The sequence below is a fragment of the Cryptomeria japonica genome, chromosome 7 (genome assembly GCF_030272615.1).
Source record: "Cryptomeria japonica chromosome 7, Sugi_1.0, whole genome shotgun sequence".
NCBI lineage: Eukaryota > Viridiplantae > Streptophyta > Pinopsida > Cupressales > Cupressaceae > Cryptomeria > Cryptomeria japonica.
Window position 1 is genome coordinate 123083557 of NC_081411.1, and position 17843 is coordinate 123101399.

Sequence of the window (17843 nt, forward strand, 5' to 3'; positions counted from 1 at the left end):
TAATAGATCTCGATTCCCCGAAATTCTCAACCATTAATTTAATTTTATCCAAGTCTTTTTTTGATATTCTTTTATTGCAATCCTAAAGAGGACAAGACTTTATTGCTTTTCCTTGAATCAAGATCACCCTTGTCTAGAGCAAGAGCCAAAATAGACAAAGCCAAAGACTTTGGCAAAATAATTTTCCTTGAAAGGTCCAAGTCTCAATATGATCTATATCCATTTGAGACACAGATACCCTATCCTGCAGCTTACTATGCCTCTTTAGGTCCAAGCTGCTACAAAATGTGACTATCCATTCCCTTAGACTTTGAGTGAGCACCTTCTATTGGGCCAACCCCAGAATGTAGACCTACTAGAATCCCCTCGTGTTGAACCAAGTCTTATAAGGCATCAAACCGATTAAAAATCCCATTACTCTATTTGTCCTTGAGGGATCTCTTTTGACCCCTACCCTTATTATGGGGTTTAACAGGAATAAATCCATCTTTATTAGCACCCTCTTCAGACATAGGAGCTTCCCCTTATCCACCATAGGAGCAGGATGGGAAGGAACTTTGGTTGTAATAGTGACTTGGTTGACTCTAGGGCAATTCCTTAGCAGGTGAGCATAGTCATGGCAAATATGATATCGGAAAGGGAGGGTTTCATAATCAAGCCACTAAGTCCAAGAAGAGGCACCCAAACAAATTCCCACCGAGTCTAGTAAAGGATTATTCAAATCAAGTTCTACTTAGATCCAGTCATAGGAGATTACCTTTTTATCCATCGTCTATTGTGACGTTCCTATCAGCTTTCCCAACAAAAGAGCAATCATATGCAAGATATCATTCCTCCAAAACTCTAATGGAAGCCTTGGGAGTTGAACCCAAATTGGGACCTTCGAAGGAAGCTCCTTCATAGAGTTAAAACCCACATGCTAAGGTTTGATGAATAGGCCAACCTAGTTGTAAAAATAAGGTCCTCCCTCAAAGACCGTATTCCTATTGTCCATGCATGTAAAAACTAACATGAGGTAATTGTTGGTTGCTAGCATAATCTCCATCTCCCCCTTTGGGTTCCAAGTCCATCGGGCCAACAATTTCAGGAATGACAATGAGGCCCTACACCCCATGAAGTTGCATATTAGCACATGATTGCTCAGGTAATCAACATCGTCCACGATGGAATCTGATTGAACCACCAAAACGAGGTGCTCTTGGCTTCTCTCCAAATGACCATTCACCTTCTTGACTCTGGGTATATCATTTGTAAAAGAACGCCATTTTAAACCTCACTCAAATGGTCCATTGCCTTTGCATGCAACACAAATCAGGAGGACCTACCCTCACCATGGCCTCACAAATCGCCAAACTTGGTGCGGCTCTAGGCCCACCCATCAAGAACATGAACTCTAGCACAAGAAAAATCTAAAACACTGAAAACCCACTCTTCTCCAAACCACCTGGGACAAGAGCTCCACCACAATGCTAAAGCAAACCACACAACTCCTCACTTATAGATTGGAGTCCGCACACAACAACGAGAAGCCTCCCAAGTACAACAGCTAGGAAACCCCATGCAACACCCATATCTACAAGTTGATCTGAGTCAGTCCCAAGCTCCCCAGACCAGCTCAGGCACCTGCCCCAACAACCAGCAAACACTCGGCCCCCAAACACCCCACACACCAACAAATCTGCAATAAAAATGGTGCAGCTAGGGCCAAAACCCTAGCCCCTGCAGCCTGCTAAACCGTCGCCTAGCCTTGTCATTATTTTTTATTCCCAATTTGTCATTTTTTATTATTTCATCCAATTTGGAATTTTCAGCTATCAATGGACGAAATCCCTTGGGGCAGGAGATTGTTGGATGAAAACTCATTGGTTTCCACAGTGAACTTGAAGACAAACTCTCTTGGTCATTGGAGGCAGTTCTATTTAGAAATTACACTTGGACTCACTATTGCAGTTGTTTGATTCAGATTTGCAAGCAAATTAAAACCTTAAGATATTGTGTGGAATGCAGTTTTCAGATTTGTTAAGTTTCCAAAATGAGTTTCAAAGCTTATTGTCATTTCAGAACAAAAGATTCTATTTGATGTTAAATAACAAATTTACTGTGTAACTTGAGGACGCATCCTTGGTAGGAAATGTCCCAAGGACATGAGGACAAGCTGGAAATGTCCCCCTATCATCCCCAAATTTTGCCAAATTTTGGAAATGTCTTGGGGATATGACCCCGTTAGTCCCCAAGGACAGCTAGATGTCCCCTACAGCCGAACCAATTTTTATTTGGCTTTCATTTTGAAAACAAAAACATGAAAGAAATAAAAAATATCATTCAAAACCAAAAACAAAGCTCATTTGTGTTATTTTGCAAACTGTGAAGAGAAGAAAAAAGAGGAGCTCAATTGTGAGAAACCAAGTGAAAGAAGAGAAGAGAAGTGAGTAAAGAGCAAAAGAAGAGTGAGTCTCCATCATTTGAAACTTGCTGCATATTTCTTTATTTTGGTCATTTTGTAGTTGAAACTTACAATCTTTGGGCATTTTGTTGTAATTTTTATACAATATATAAATGCACATTGTCAATGAATGCAATTAAACTTTGTTAAAACTCAATTTGTTTGTCGCTTTCTATGAAATGAAAATCTCAATGAACTCTAATTTATTTGTTATGGTTCTATGATGTATATGATGGTTGCCTTAATACACTTGAGTTGGCCTATTGGTGGAGAACTTGTACTCTTGAAAGAGAGGTCACACGTTCAAATCCTCAGGGGGGTAGGTTATATACGCCTGGTTTGTAGCATAGTTAGGTGCCTCTTGCATGGTGTATGTGGTAGTCCCATATTACTATAAGCATTTTGTTGACCCAAAAACAGATCACCCGGTATCATGGACTATAAAAGGATCCATATTCATTTCCATTATCAATGCTATCATATGAATATCTGAAAGCTTCTATATTTTTTAATTTTTTTCTACTTTTTAATAGCCATCCCTTAAAAGTGACCTCCTCCCATTGTCGTCTTCGAAATGCATCCCCTGCCCCTTGCCATCCTGGAAACTCTGTGTAACATAGCAAATTTAATATTCATAACTGGATCATGTTGTTGTTATAGTGATTTTTATTATTTCCAAATCATATCTATTGCGAATTATATTTTAGATTTGCCGCAGCAACTAGAGGGAATAAAATTCTGACATTCAAATTACATGGCACTGAGCATATTCAAATTTCAAATGCAATCTCTTGAGGACTGCCACATATTATTAAAAGGGAATCTTCGACCTGCCTTTATTTAACCACAGCTATCTTCTGTATAAACTTGGAATCATAAAGTCGAGCGCTGCCTTTTGAATTTTGGATGTATTTTGAGGTGGGATCCAGTATATTAGTTTGGACATATTGTTTGGGAGGGGGACTAGCTCTAACAATAGCTGCCACCTGTTGGAGATGGTAATAAGATTTACTAAGCAGCCAAATGCTGGAGTTGAGGTTGTCTGAACCATAGATGAAAAAATCTGCAAAAAATCTTTGAACTCCCGATTTTTCACAAGGCATAGATGGCCACGATTTAATCTGCAAAAATATCTTGGGCAAGTTTTTTGAAGAAGTTTGGGGAGATTTATTGGAAAAATTTACAAAAAATCGGGAGAAAAACTCAAATAACTCTGCAGTAATGATTTGTCGGGTATTCTTTTAGAGGTTGGACTTATTTTTTGGTATATGATATGTATTTAACTCAAACTTTGATTTATATATGATGGAAATTAGTAATATGTTCTACAAATTCAGTGTATAATATATATGTGTGTTTCTCAAGAATATTTTAGAATTATATATTTCAAATGTTCGATAAATTTGTTGATTTTTTGCCGATTTTTTGCTGATCTTTGGTCTGAACCATATATTGAAGATTATTTTGGATCACAGCATATAGTGGTGGGACTGCAGGCAATCTCCCATTGTTTTGTTATTTTGCTTGAAGCACTGAGTGAAAAGTGGGACTCCGTACTTGTCCACTTCAGCTTTATGCAGTGGATACCTTTTCATAAATAGATTTCACTCTGTACTGTTCTCATTGCATAACAAGTTTGGCATAAGGAATCACTTAGTACCATTATTCTAGCAGTAGTAGTAAGCAGCTGGGAGCAACTTCAGTTTTGACTGGTGTAAATCAATGTTTGAGGACTTGGACTCAGAATTGACTTGGCAGCCCAAAATTTTGACTCAGACTTGCTCCGCAAAAAATTCGGCAAGGCCTCCTCAAGAAAAAAAACTATATAATTACTCAGAAAAAAAAGAAATTAATGCATTTAGAGAATGTAAAAGCCTAGTTTGACTATCAATTTGTCATAATTTAAATATTACACGTCATATGATCTTCAAGCTCTCAATATTTGAAATTTCATAATTTATAATTTCAAATTTTCAAATCTATAAGAGCATCATAAGTTTATAAATGTTTACATATGATGATATGTTAAAATGAGGAAAATGACCAAATACAATCTGCATCTTCCCCTTTCTCCAGTAATGTAAAATTTTCAGGCCTCGAACTAGAAGGCTATACAATATCAAAATGATGATGGATTGTTTCTTCAAAAGTGTCTTCGTTCTCCTCCATTGTATCCAATTCTGCTGCTCCTCTATCCATTTCTGCACGATCTTCTTTGTAAGGACATCATCATCATTTTGTTCATCGATACTCCATTCACCATAAGGATCAATATTATCCAAGTTGATGGATTCAAGCGAAATGCCCTCCACCTTTCTAGTTCGAAGGCGAAGGTTGTATCAAACAAAGACACGATAATTGATGTGCTACTGGTCTTCTTGTTTCTCTTCTTTGTGTGAATGTTCTCAAATAAGCTCCAATTGCGTTGACACCAGAAGCTCTACATGGCTGGGATAAAATACAAATCGCTAGCTTTTGAAGATTTGGTGTGCTGGCACCATAATTCTCCTACCATAAATCCACAAAAAAACATTTAAAAATATAAGAATTAAGAAAATATAAGGACCAAGTTTCTATTTTTTTCTCATAGTATTGAACTAATTTTTTTACCTGTTTGTTGTATTTCTCTCAATTGCTTGAGCTGAAGAAAAGAGTCTCCCCTCCACACCCTTGTAGACATTGAATAGATCAAATATAGAGAATGAATTATGATGTATGAAAAATGGATGTTTCTAGATTGTCAACATTGCAAAATTCATAAATAAGATATAGCAAATCTCACCTCCAATTCATCAAGAACTTTGTCTCTCAAATCATGATCTAGCACCATCTTATCCATGCATGGAATAACACTTGCCATGACCTCTTCATCAACCTTAAATGTATCAGAGTAGAATTTTGGATTAAAGTTGTAGGCCAAGGCATGTATCTACTATTGGAGTTGGTTTGCCTATCTATGTTTAATGATGCGCCTAATGATTTCATGTTTTTTTTTTTTGTTTCCGCCATAGTAATGCAATATGGCCTCTTTGACTCTATCCATGGCATCATAATGGAAACCTATTATCATGCCCTCTCCATGCACCATATGAAAAACCTTGACCAAAGGTTTTGTCACCTAAAACATTGAAAACAAATTTTAAATTATTACAAAATTAATGCCTTAAAAGAAAAACAACAAATAGATTATTTTGTATAAATTTTATTTTTGTATTTGTTACTTACCTTGATTAACTCCTCTCCATTTTTGATGAATGTGTCATCAAAAATTCTTCTTGCAGTATTCTCCCTTTCAACTCTTTTGGAAAATGGAGACTCCAACCAAGCATCAGACACAAACATCTTCTTGAGATAAGGAATTGCAGTAAGAATGCTTTCAAAGTGGGAAAGTGGCTAGCAAATTGTCACTCCTGGTTGCACAAGGCCCTTGCCATTTGTGTGTTTTCTCATCAAAGAAAGGATCCAAGTATCGTTCTAGATAAATTTGGTAATCGGTCTAGTATCTTCAACCATACTTTTGACCCATCCAATCTTCCCAATGTCCTTTAACAACAAATCCAAACAATGTGCAACACAAGGAGTTCATGAAATAGTAGGATGCCTCTCCATAAGTAGCCTGCCTGCAGCTTGATATGCAGTGGCGATGTCCATGATTATTTCGACAACATTCTCAACCCCAATCTCCTGGATCACTTTGTCTAATAGATTCCACAAAGTCTCAACATTTTTGACTTCATGTGAGGCATCTATAGACTTCAAGAACACCAATGCACCATTAGAAACCATAAAAAAATTAAGGATAGTCCTATTCCATCCATCTGATAAATGCTGCAACCTTTTCTCCACCATACTTTCTTTTAATCATCAACCACTAGCCGTGTATTTTTTGCAACTTTCCATAGCAATGGCCCACTCAATTCTCTAGTTGGAGTCTTAAGCCCCTTACCACAACTACCAATTCATTCACCAAACCTTCACAATATGGGTTGTTCACCACATTGAAGGGTAAATTATTCTAGTACCAAAAAATTATCATGGTGTTTTTCTTTATTCCAAGTAGTATCTTCAAGTGACAGTGAACATTGTGTGAAACAAAGAAACTAGGTGTTCATCTCATACTCAGCATGTGGGGCATTCATCTCTCAAACAATCTCTTTGGTCGATGCAGGGCATATCTTCATATTTTGTCCAAGTATTTTAGCAAGGTGGTATTTTAATCTATTAATTCTACTTGTCATCCATTGCTTGCATTCAATAAAAGTGACGTTGCCCATAACAACTCCCGGTATCTCGTACTTCCATGTAGGATCTTTTCTACCACTTGTTTGTGTTGACTTTGAACTTGATATTGCTGTTTTAATATGAAATAAAATCAGTAGGGTTTTGCAAAAATTCAGCAACAAGAACAGTGATAAGCACTCATTTTAAAAAAATAGAATCCAAATATAAGCTAAAAATGTTAGGAAATAAGGGATGAAGGGAAATGGAATGTTTTTTGACTGCAGCAATTTTAAGTTCACCTTTTTGTTTTCAAATTTTAGGTAGTAATGGTCATTGCTTGTAGGTGCAAATTCCTTTGTTTATCACTTTCTTGTATGTTGTGCCAAATTTTTTTTAAGTTCTTTCAAAATTCTGTAATCAAAATAGAAGAGATGGAGATATGATCTGAAAGTTGTATTTTATCTGCTATAGCGTGTTTTGAAGATGCACAACACTTATTAATTTCGGTGTGTCCATCCTCCTCAATGTAAGCATGCCATATAATGTCATGCTTGATAATAAATGGATTTATATTTAAAGACACGATGATGAAATAATTATTTGAATCAGTGATTTTTATGAATGCTTGAGGGCAAGCATTTTCCAAGAGGGGGAGACTGTGATGCCCCACTTCGAAACATAATTTAATAATAAATTAAAATATAAATATATATATATATATCCAAAATCAAATGAAGAATATTGAAACAAGCATATCCTAAGCAGCTATTGAAGGTTTACACAGTGATTAATGAAAACTAAGCAGCGATCTAAATTAACAATGATTGATGACGCATTAGTTGCCTAGCAAAAAAGTATGATCAAGTTTCTTCAAGAGGTAGCCACATCGATATCAAATTGCCTGATAATAAATTAGTGAGGATAATAGCAGCGGTTTGGCCAGTAATCAATTCAAGTCAGCGATTAAGATATATCGTCAGCCATAAATAGAGGGAATGATGATACTCAGAACACCGATTTCTTAAATGATTAATATACGATATACATCCAAAAACAATATCGTTCTGCCAAAGGGTTAATATAAACTACTGATTAATTAGAGATTTAAGTATTGTAAGTCAAAATTGTTGCCAAAAGAAATAAGTATGACTTGTTTAGAAGTACTTCAGTGTTAACTATAATAAAGGGGTGCACCCGTTTACTCTCGCATCTCCTCATGATATATAAAAGGAAGGAGACATCGACCACTTTAGGGGGGTGTTATCGGCAACCATCTTATAGATGGGGCATTATCGTATAGTCTGTACTCATAAAAGGAGGTCAGACGATGGATCAGATCAGATCATAACTGTTATTATGTTACAGGCAGTAACATCTTTGTTCTTGCTGATATGCATGGGACGTACTTAATATGTGGTTGTGTTTGAAGCCCCTGGCTCACATACAGGATTTAGTAATAACACTAATAATAAGAATTTAATAATAATACAAATATTAATAACAAAATAATAATTATGATTATAGTACTTGTGAGAACTGCTCTACAGTAATACGTATGATGTTAATATCTGAGTATATATGTATATATATAGATATATAATGTAAAAATATAATATACAATATATACAAGTACATATATAAATATAAAAGAATATTGTTTGATCCGACAAACTAATATTGGAATATAAATCAGGAAGAATTCATAAGTTAATAATAGAAAGAAAAGTATGTTTTTCTGTTAAGACTGCCAGTATTTAAGAGGTTGGGGAATGAGACCTAGAATTATGGATGATAGATTGATTATCTAGTATAATAGATGAACTATTTACTCATTAATAATTGATTAATTGGAACTATGGAATATTATTGACTTGATTCATAGTTTTGTCTCCTAATCAACTTAGTTTATGTCATAAGTAGGTTGAGATGGATTGATTATGGTTAGGATAGGCCCAAATCTAGTAGGGGACATTACATATAAGTGGATGAGGGGTTACATAGTGAAGAGATGTCTTCCCACGTGGGAAGACACATCTCTTCCCTACGTAACTCTCACCATAGTATATAAACTAGTCACCATTTACTTACCCGATCGGAAGGAGTGCGACTTGTTTGAGAATCGCTTTACCACCCGATACCATGAACGGTGTAAAAATCTAATATATATATATCGGAAGCATGAAATAGTACGACCGACGTTACAAAATTTAACACTCCCTCTTAACTAGGGAGGACACATTTCATGTTAGAGAAAACATCACAATTCATCCATTGATTGTGAAGAGAGGAGATATCACACCATAGTGATATTCAGAGATATGGTTCAACAATGAATATCAAGTCTCATGATACTCACCATAACTCATAGTTATCAAGTAAGGTATGTGCACTGGCATCAAGTCACATGATGCCTACCATACTGATAATGATTTCATGGCATGTCCACGAATATTATGTTCATAATATTCACCATGAAGATCTCTACCATAATTATGGTTTAATTTAATGATATCAACCAACGGATATCTACCATAATGTCTTAGAGATATATATATACTATCATGACATGTCCACAGATATCAAGTCACATGATATCCATCAAGATAGTTAAATTGACAATTGTAAAATCGTCACCTTACAATATCAATTTGAAACAAGTGTTCATTATTGAAAAGTCGTCACCCTTCAATAATGTTCACAGAAGGCCCATGCAGTCATGGAGTCACACACATGATAAATAAAAGAGTTTACACTAAACATCTTTAAATATATTAGTATATCATAATAAATGAGACTCTATCTCAAAATTAAATAACATTTTCAACCATACCAAGTTTATCTCTAAAGTGTTCAATCTTGATCTTGGAGAGAGGCTTGGTAAGAATGTCTGCAATCTGATCACCTGTACAATTTGAACCCTTCCCTGGCCATAACATAGTCGGATCATATTCCTTTCCACCATATCTCAAACATAGTGATAAGGAATCTCAATATGTTTAGACCTGTCATGAAATATTGGATTCATTGAAAGCTTGATGCAACTCTGATTGTCACAGTAGCTGACAGTAGGATTTGAGGGCTGACCAAACAGTCCTACAAGCAGTTTCCGAAGCCATACTGCTTCTCTTGCTCCCATGGAGGCTGCAATGTATTCAGCTTCTGTAGAACTCTGAGCAACTGAAGACTGTTTTCTACATATCCATGAGATCATTCCTGATCCTAAACTGAAGCAACATCCTGATGTGCTTTTCCTGTCAACTACGCTTCCAGCTCAATCAGAATCAGTGAATCCATGTAGGTCAAGGTCTACATTTTTATACTTCAGACCAAAACCAATAGTTCCTCGAAGATATCTCAGAATATGTTTTGCAGCAACACGATGTATTTCCCTAGGTTCACACATGAACTGACTTAGTGCATTAACAACATAACATATATCAGGTCTTGTGTTTACCAAATACATCAGAGATCCAATAATTTGTCTGTAGAGGGTAGGATCTGCAAACTCTGATTCTGTAGCTGCTTCCTTTAGTTTGTGCAGATTTGTTTCCATAGGTGTGGTCATGGATCTACAATCCATCATTCGAAATCTCTTGAGTATATCAATGGTGTATTTTCCTTGATTAAGGATTATACCATCTGCCTGCTGCCAAACTTCCAATCCAAGGAAGTAGTGAAGAATTCCTAAATCTTTCATATCAAACTCAGAGGCTAATTCTTTCTTACATTGAGAAATACAATTATCCTCTCCTGTGATTAGTAGATCATCAACATAAAGAATAAGAATTAATAATTCACCATTGATTACCTTGTAGTAGAGATTTGGATCTGCTTCATTCTTGGAAAACCCTAATTCCAAGAGATAGTGATCAATTATTTCATACCATGCTTTGGGGGCCTGTTTCAGTCCATATAGAGCTTTCTTTAATTTGCAGACATGTGATTCAGCCTTATGAATCACAAAACCTTCAGGTTGCTCCAAATAAACTTCTTCTTCAATCTTACCATTCAGAAAAGCAGTCTTAACATCCATTTGATGGACTTTCCATCCTTTAGATGCTGCAATAGACAAAACTGCTCGGACAGAAGTGTATCCGGCAACAGGAGCAAATGTCTCTTCATAGTCAATACCTTCTTTTTGTGAGAAACCTCTAGCAACAAACCTTGCTTTGTGCTTCTCAATGCTGCCATCTGCTGCATGTTTGATTTTGAAGAGCCATTTAGAAGATACCACAGATTTGCCTTTAGTAGGCACAATATCCCAGACATCATTTTTCAGAATTGACTAATACTCTTCTGACATAGCATCTTTCCAAACTTGACGCTTGAGCGCATCTCCAACACAGGAAGGTTCTGCATCAATGATCTCACTCATCAAGGCAGTATAACTAGAAAATAGGTTAGGTCTCTTACTTTCTCTAAAGGTCCCCTTTGGAGCAGCATAATTTTCAGCTTCTTGAAGCATCTTTTTAGCCCAAAGTGGTCTCTTCCTAGTTTCGGGATAATTTTCTTCTAAAGGTAAGCCTTGAACTTCATGCTCAACATCTTCAGGGGTCTCCCTCTGAATCTCAGGGGTGCAATCCTCATCCAAGCTTGTAGGAGGATCTTGGTGTTCTAATTCATTAGAGCTTTTGGACCTCTTGAATGCTATGTCTTCCTCAAAGATGACATCTTTGTTTAGTTCAATTTGTCTTTGACCAGGTATGTATATTCTGTAGGCTTTAGAGGTTTCACTATACCCAACAAATACTCCTTTCTTTCCAGAAGGTTCTAACTTTGACCTCTTTTCTTTGGGGACATGAATATAGACTGGACACCCAAAGATCCGGAAATGACTTATGTCAGGTTTGTTGCCAGTAAAGGCTTCTTGAGGGGTTTTATTGTCAAGAAGAGAATGAGGACATCTATTTTGAATGTACACAGCTGTCCTAGATGCTTCATCCCAAAATGAGGTTTCTATATTTTGGTCAAACAACATAGCCCTAGTAGCTTCTACTATAGTCCTATTCTTTCTTTCAGCTACCTAATTTTGTTGTGGGTTATAAGGTACAGTTAACTCCCTCTTAATCCCAACATTTATACAATAATCTTTAAACATATCAGAAGTGTATTCCCCCCCATTGTCTGTTCTTAAGGTTACGATTTTCTTACTTGTCATATTTTCTGCAAGAGCTTTGAATTCCTTAAATTTAGAAAGGATTTCTTCAGACTCTTTGTACCTCAGAAAATATATCCAAGTCTTCCTAGAATAATCATCTACAAATATTACATAATATAAAAATCCCTCTAATGAGGGTACAAACATGGGTCCACATAAATCAGAATGAACTAATTCTAATACATTTTTGGATTTGCTGTTGCTAGAATTAAAAGACCCTTTAGTATTCTTTCCCAAGGCACACCCTTTGCAAGCTCCTTCAGATTTTTGACTTAGCTTGGGTAAGCCGATCACCATCTTCTCTATCTTAGGTAGGGCATGGAAATGAAGGTGCCCTAATCTTTTGTGCCAAAGTTCATTTGAATCTGGAGTCTCATGAATCAAGGCTAGAGGTGGAGTGGTGCAAAGTCTGTAGAGGCTCCCTTGTCTTACTCCAATGGTGTGGGCTTTCTTGATGGTGGAGTTCTTTGGCCAAGCAAGTACCTTTCCTTCCGTAAAGGTTAATCTGTAACCCTTATCTTCAAGTGCAGAAACTGAGACAAGGTTTCTCTTTATACCAGGTACAAATAGAACTCCAGTCAGCTGTAGGGATATGCCTGACTTTAGGTTGATATTGCAGGTTCCTATTCCCATAACTGGATAATTTGAGTCATCACCAATTGTCACTTCTTCATTTGAACTTTCCACAAGTGTATCTAGGTGCTCACGAAATCCAGTGATGTGTCGAGATGCTCCGTTGTCAATCACCCATGCGTTGAAACTGGAGGTGACTTGACTAGAGAGGGCTGAGTAGAAGACTGGCTTCTCGGAATTACTCCCTTTCTTAATTTCTGCCATTGAAGCTTGTTGTTTGATCCTGTCTGGACACTTCATTGCATAGTGCCCATATTGGTCACATCTGAAACATTGTACTTCAGAAATGTCTCTCTTCTTCTTTGAAGACCTCTTCCCATTTGAGTTGTTGTCCCTCTTTCTCTTAAAGTTCTTCTTCTTTCCTTTCTTGTGGGAATTAGAGTTTAGAACTTGAATGTCTTCATTACCATTGTTTTGTTTTATTCGTCTTGTGACAAGTTGAGATTCCTCTTGAATGCAATTGGTTTTCAATCTATCAAACTTGGGAAATTTAGAACGAGCACTGATTCCTTGAATGAACGATTCCCATGAGGTAGGAAGTCCATTTAGGGCCATCATAGCAAGTTCTTTATTGTCTACTAGATGTCCAATAGTGGATAGTTGATCCCTAAGCTCAGTTATCCTCAAGAAATAGGATGTAATTGTTTCTCCTTTATTCATCTTTATATGGTGTAGTTGATTGTTTAGGGTGAGAGCCTTGCTAGTGTTGTTGATTTCATAAATGCCAGCTAGTGCTTTGAACATCTGAAAGGCCGTCTCATATTTAGAAATAACTGGTACAATGTGGTCTCTTACGGAATCCACAATTATTTTAAGGGCCTTCTCACTGTCCTTGTTCCACTGAATTTTCTCTGTATCATCAGAGGGTTCAAGATTTTCACTTTTGACATGGGAGTCAATTTAATTTTCTTTCAAAACAAGCATGATCCTGAATTTCCGAGATACAAAATTTGATGCTCCATCTAATCTATCTTCAAACCCAACTCCGGTTGCCATTAGGATTATGTGAATGTCATCTTAGTAAGAGCCTGGTGAAAGTTTTTGAGATCGTTACAGAATTTTAATATGATCTTCCTTAACTTGGCTCTGATACCATGTTAAGTTCTTTCAAAATTCTGTGATCAAAATAGAAGAGATGGAGATATGATCTGAAAGTTGTATTTTATCTGCTATAGCGTGTTTTGAAGATGCACAACACTTATTAATTTCGGTGTGTCCATCCTCCTCAATGTAAGCATGCTACATAAGTGGATGAGGGGTTACGTAGTGAAGAGATATGTCTTCCCACGTGGGAAGACACATCTCTTCCCTACGTACCTCTCACCACAGTATATAAACTAGTCACCATTTACTTACCCGATCGGAAGGAGTGCGACTTGTTTGAGAATCGCTTTACCACCCGATACCACGAATGGTGTAAAAATCTAATATATATATATATATCGGAAGCATGAAATAGTACGACCGACTTTACAAAATTTAACAATTTTGTGTATACAATGCTATGATTGGTAAATCCTGTTTTTTTGATATCGAGTCAATTTTATAATATTTAAGTTCTCATATTCTGTTGTGGTAAATGTTTGCATTTTGTAATTTTGCTAGACAGTTGCCATGTAGATAGAATCTTTTCTTCATATTAACTTATATGCTTTTTCTAGTTCTAACTGTTTGTTTTGATCTATCTTTTGACTATTATCTGTTAATTTGTATATGTTGACAAATTCCTAGAGGCTGTTATGCCTTAATTTTATTATTTCAATTTTTTTATCAGGAAGCAAAAAATGAACAAAACAATGCCACAAAAGAACCCAGATGGGCTCCCTTGCGCGATGATTTTATGCTCACAAGCTCAAAACTCAAGGACTGGGATAAAATGCCGGTATGAAATCTTATTATACCATATGAGCTCATTTGTTGCTTTTCCTGCCACTTTTCCTGTTTTTGGCCATCCTTGATTGAAATGCATTTGCTGTTTCAGTTCCAAACAACAAATTCAATTGTTTTGTTCTGTGGGTTTATTGATTGGAAACCAAGAAACAAGTACAGATGTTAAATGAAATAATATTGATACTAAAACCCAACCTGGGTTTTTTCACAAATGTCTTGTGCAGGATGCAGCTGCAGATATTGCAGAAGAAATGCAAGGTGGTGATAGTGATAACTCTTCTGATGAGGACTAAACTAGGCATAAATAATATGCATAGCCATCAAAGAAGCAACATGCAGGTAACAATGCTTATATTTTCCTTTCAAAATAATTACATTGATATAAAGTGATCTATTATTGTAGTATTTTAGTCAAGGCAAAATTCTATTCTGTTATCTGCATGCTCAATGTTTTGATCCATTGGGTTTATAGGAATTCGCTTCCCGTTGTCAGTCCCTCTATTATTGGTTGCAGTGATCGCCAGCGAAATAATAATCTTTGATCATGTACAGCATGGCCTGGAGGCATCTCTGAACAATTTCTATGATGCTTGCAAGGAACAACTACTCGGAGTAGCAGAAGTCTCATTTTTTCGCAGCCTTCATTTAGACTGCTGAAAGTAGAATTTTCGATCTCTAGTACAAAGTGAATGATGCCTATTCAAGTAATAGAGTTGATACTAATACAGAGATCACTAATAGAGGCATTTGATGTGCTGTATTCAAATAAAAATGCTAACATTGATATTAATAGATTCTTTTGGGATCTTGATTGTTTTCAGTAGCTGTATGGAGTGGATTCAAACTGAATATAAGCCACCATGTTATTTTAGATTTTAATATTTTATCAGCCTGAATGATTCAATTCGGGTTGAAATGTTTTCATATGAATCATTTTCTGATTCAAACTATTGTATTTATCACATTATTCTCCATTGAATGGAGATCATTGATATTTATAGTTTTGCTTGGATATGACATACATTTTTTAGTGTAATCTGAAAGTGTTCATCATCACAGTTATTACTTATTTGAGATATGTTACCCAAGTCAAAATAATTTCTTTATTGGAGATTTGTCAAACTATGCCGCCACTCTGATTTAGAGAAATCGATATTGAGAGAGAGGCAACAAAAGATGGGAGACGATCTTTAGAAAATTGATAAAGGTTTACAAGGTCGTTCTTTATTCAAATTAGAAATGAAATGGATGAATGCATAAAAATAAAGAGATGATCACAATTATGACAACCAACCAATAATTACAAGGTCAATCAGTGCACCCCCCTTATTACTATCATAAATCACTTTGTTATATATTTCAAATTGTGTTTTTATTACACTGGGAGATATTTAAGTGGCATTAAAAAGCCTCATGTTGTGTCTAAAAGTTCTTTTGTATCTTAAATTTGATGATCATTTAAACATCAAAATATTAATTTTATTACACTGGGAGATGTTTTGTAGTGGCATAAAAGAACCCCATGTTGCGAGTGTCTAAATTTTTTTCTGTTATCTTAAATTTGATGATCATTTAAACATCAAAATATTAATAAATTTTTAACATAAACATAATATTGGTGATATTATTTGATTAAAAATGCTCACTGGATCCTTTTTTCACAAATTAGGATTACTGAAATGAATACTAGATTTCTATAAATCAGATGCATTTACAGCAATTAAATACAAACCCTTATAAAGCAAACGTAGTAGCCCACCCAATTAGTTATTTTATTTAATGAATTATCACAAAATAAATGAATTTGGAATTGTGAATCTCCATCAGAATTTTCAGAATATGCAACAATAAATGGCACTGTCCTGGCTGCCCAAAGTCTGCAACAATGGCGTTCAAATAACTGCCCAAAGTCTGCAACAATGGTGTTAACTGTTGAAAACTAGCATATATGGCACTGCAATAGTTGCCAAAATCCTGCAAGTTGGAGTTGATGGAAGCTGCCTCAAGCTCATAAATATGGTGATATAAAAGCTGCCCAGTTACTATAGAAATCAGCACTATGTTAGCTGCCACAAACAACAATTTTGCCATAAATGAATTCTATTATTAGGCAGATTCTCTGGTTCTGTGGCTCTTTCAATTTTGTTGTTTTTAGGCATATTCCTAGGGAGTGGAATGGGGTTGCTGATTGTTTGGCCAAATGGGCGTCTGATCAAATGTATGCCTGGAATATTGATGATAAGGGACAATTGCCTCCTGAGATGGCTGCTATGTTAGGTTGTTTAGTGGACAGTGACAAGGCTCTTCAAGTCCTTTGTGGGCCAGCCTGTTCTTCTTTGTATCTTTCTCGTTCTTGATTAAATTTTTACCCCCCTTTAGTGAAAAAAAAGAAGCTCAAACAGAATCTTTAAATGGGTTGCACAATTTTGAACCAAGAGTTTCCATTCACTAATCTAATGATGGAAACTAGGGGGTTTTCGTCAACCAATCTTTAATGATAGATGAACATGACCGCCAATCTGAAGGAATGAAATAACAGGCAAACATGCATCCCTTGGCTAAAAGCCTTGCTTATGTAGACCTTTGAGTGCCCAACTTTTCTTTCCAAAAAGAAGTCTCTTCAAATTCTGAAACTGCCTCTTTGAATGTCACTTAAGAGGATTAAAAAGGATTAAGTAAGATTTTGTTTTTATTACAAACTCTCCGCTCTAGGCGCCCACATTAGAAAAGTACTTTCTTACAAAAACCACTTTTATAAAAACACGTAAGTGGTCACTTTATGAAGATACAAAAATCATTTTCCTAGTATTATTTTCTTTTGTCCATGGGAAATGGAAAATGAGCATAGGTGACATCATGAGAATATATTGATAAAGGAGACAGGATAGTCCATCCTTTTTCAAGTTGATTGTTCCCGAGTGATTCAATTTCGGATGCTTCAAAATGTTGACTCCTTCCCATGTAGCATTTTTTATTGGCTGATCTTCACTACATTAAATACTCCTATAGTTTATGGTACCAAAATGAGTTTTCCTCCATCATCCAGCAATGTGTCTTTGGAAGGTGCAATGTTTTGCCAAAATGCCCTTTTGAGGCACGACACATGGCAAATGTTTGAGTTCCACCATTATTTGTTAGTTCTAGCTCATAAGCTACGACTCCCACCTTCCTTGTGATCTTATATGGCCATAAAATCATTGATTGCATGGTTGTAGTCTCAAACCTCAAACACTCATTCTATGCACTATTGATCTACATAAAGTTTCTATTCATATTCCTATGAAGAGCCTTTGACATATCTATGTACATCAAAATATGAACATATGTAGAGTAATCCATCAAAATATGAACATATGTAGAGTAATCCATGTATGGAGGAGTAAAGGCAATCATGAAGGTCCCAATTAATTTCCAGTCTCCTCATAATAGGAGTTTTTTTAGAACTACAGAGGAAGACTTGATAGCTTAATCTAATTTGGTCTAATATTGAGAGGTTTG

The 17843-nt window shown here is 35.9% G+C and overlaps 1 protein-coding gene across 3 annotated transcripts in view; it reads left to right on the forward strand.

The window, feature by feature from the left end:
- Positions 1-15381, forward strand: part of LOC131056365 (uncharacterized) — a 71197-nt gene extending 55816 nt beyond the window's left edge. The window contains exons 7-9 of one of the 3 annotated variants that reach the window (XM_059209042.1): positions 14230-14337; positions 14570-14684; positions 14818-15381. In XM_059209042.1, the coding sequence (XP_059065025.1) occupies positions 14230-14337; positions 14570-14638 (177 nt within the window). In that variant the 3' untranslated portion in view covers positions 14639-14684; positions 14818-15381. The remainder of the gene's footprint in view (positions 1-14229; positions 14338-14569; positions 14685-14817) is intronic. The other 2 variants (XM_059209043.1, XM_057990743.2) reach the window with 2 other exon arrangements.
- The last annotated feature ends 2462 nt before the right edge of the window (positions 15382-17843 follow it).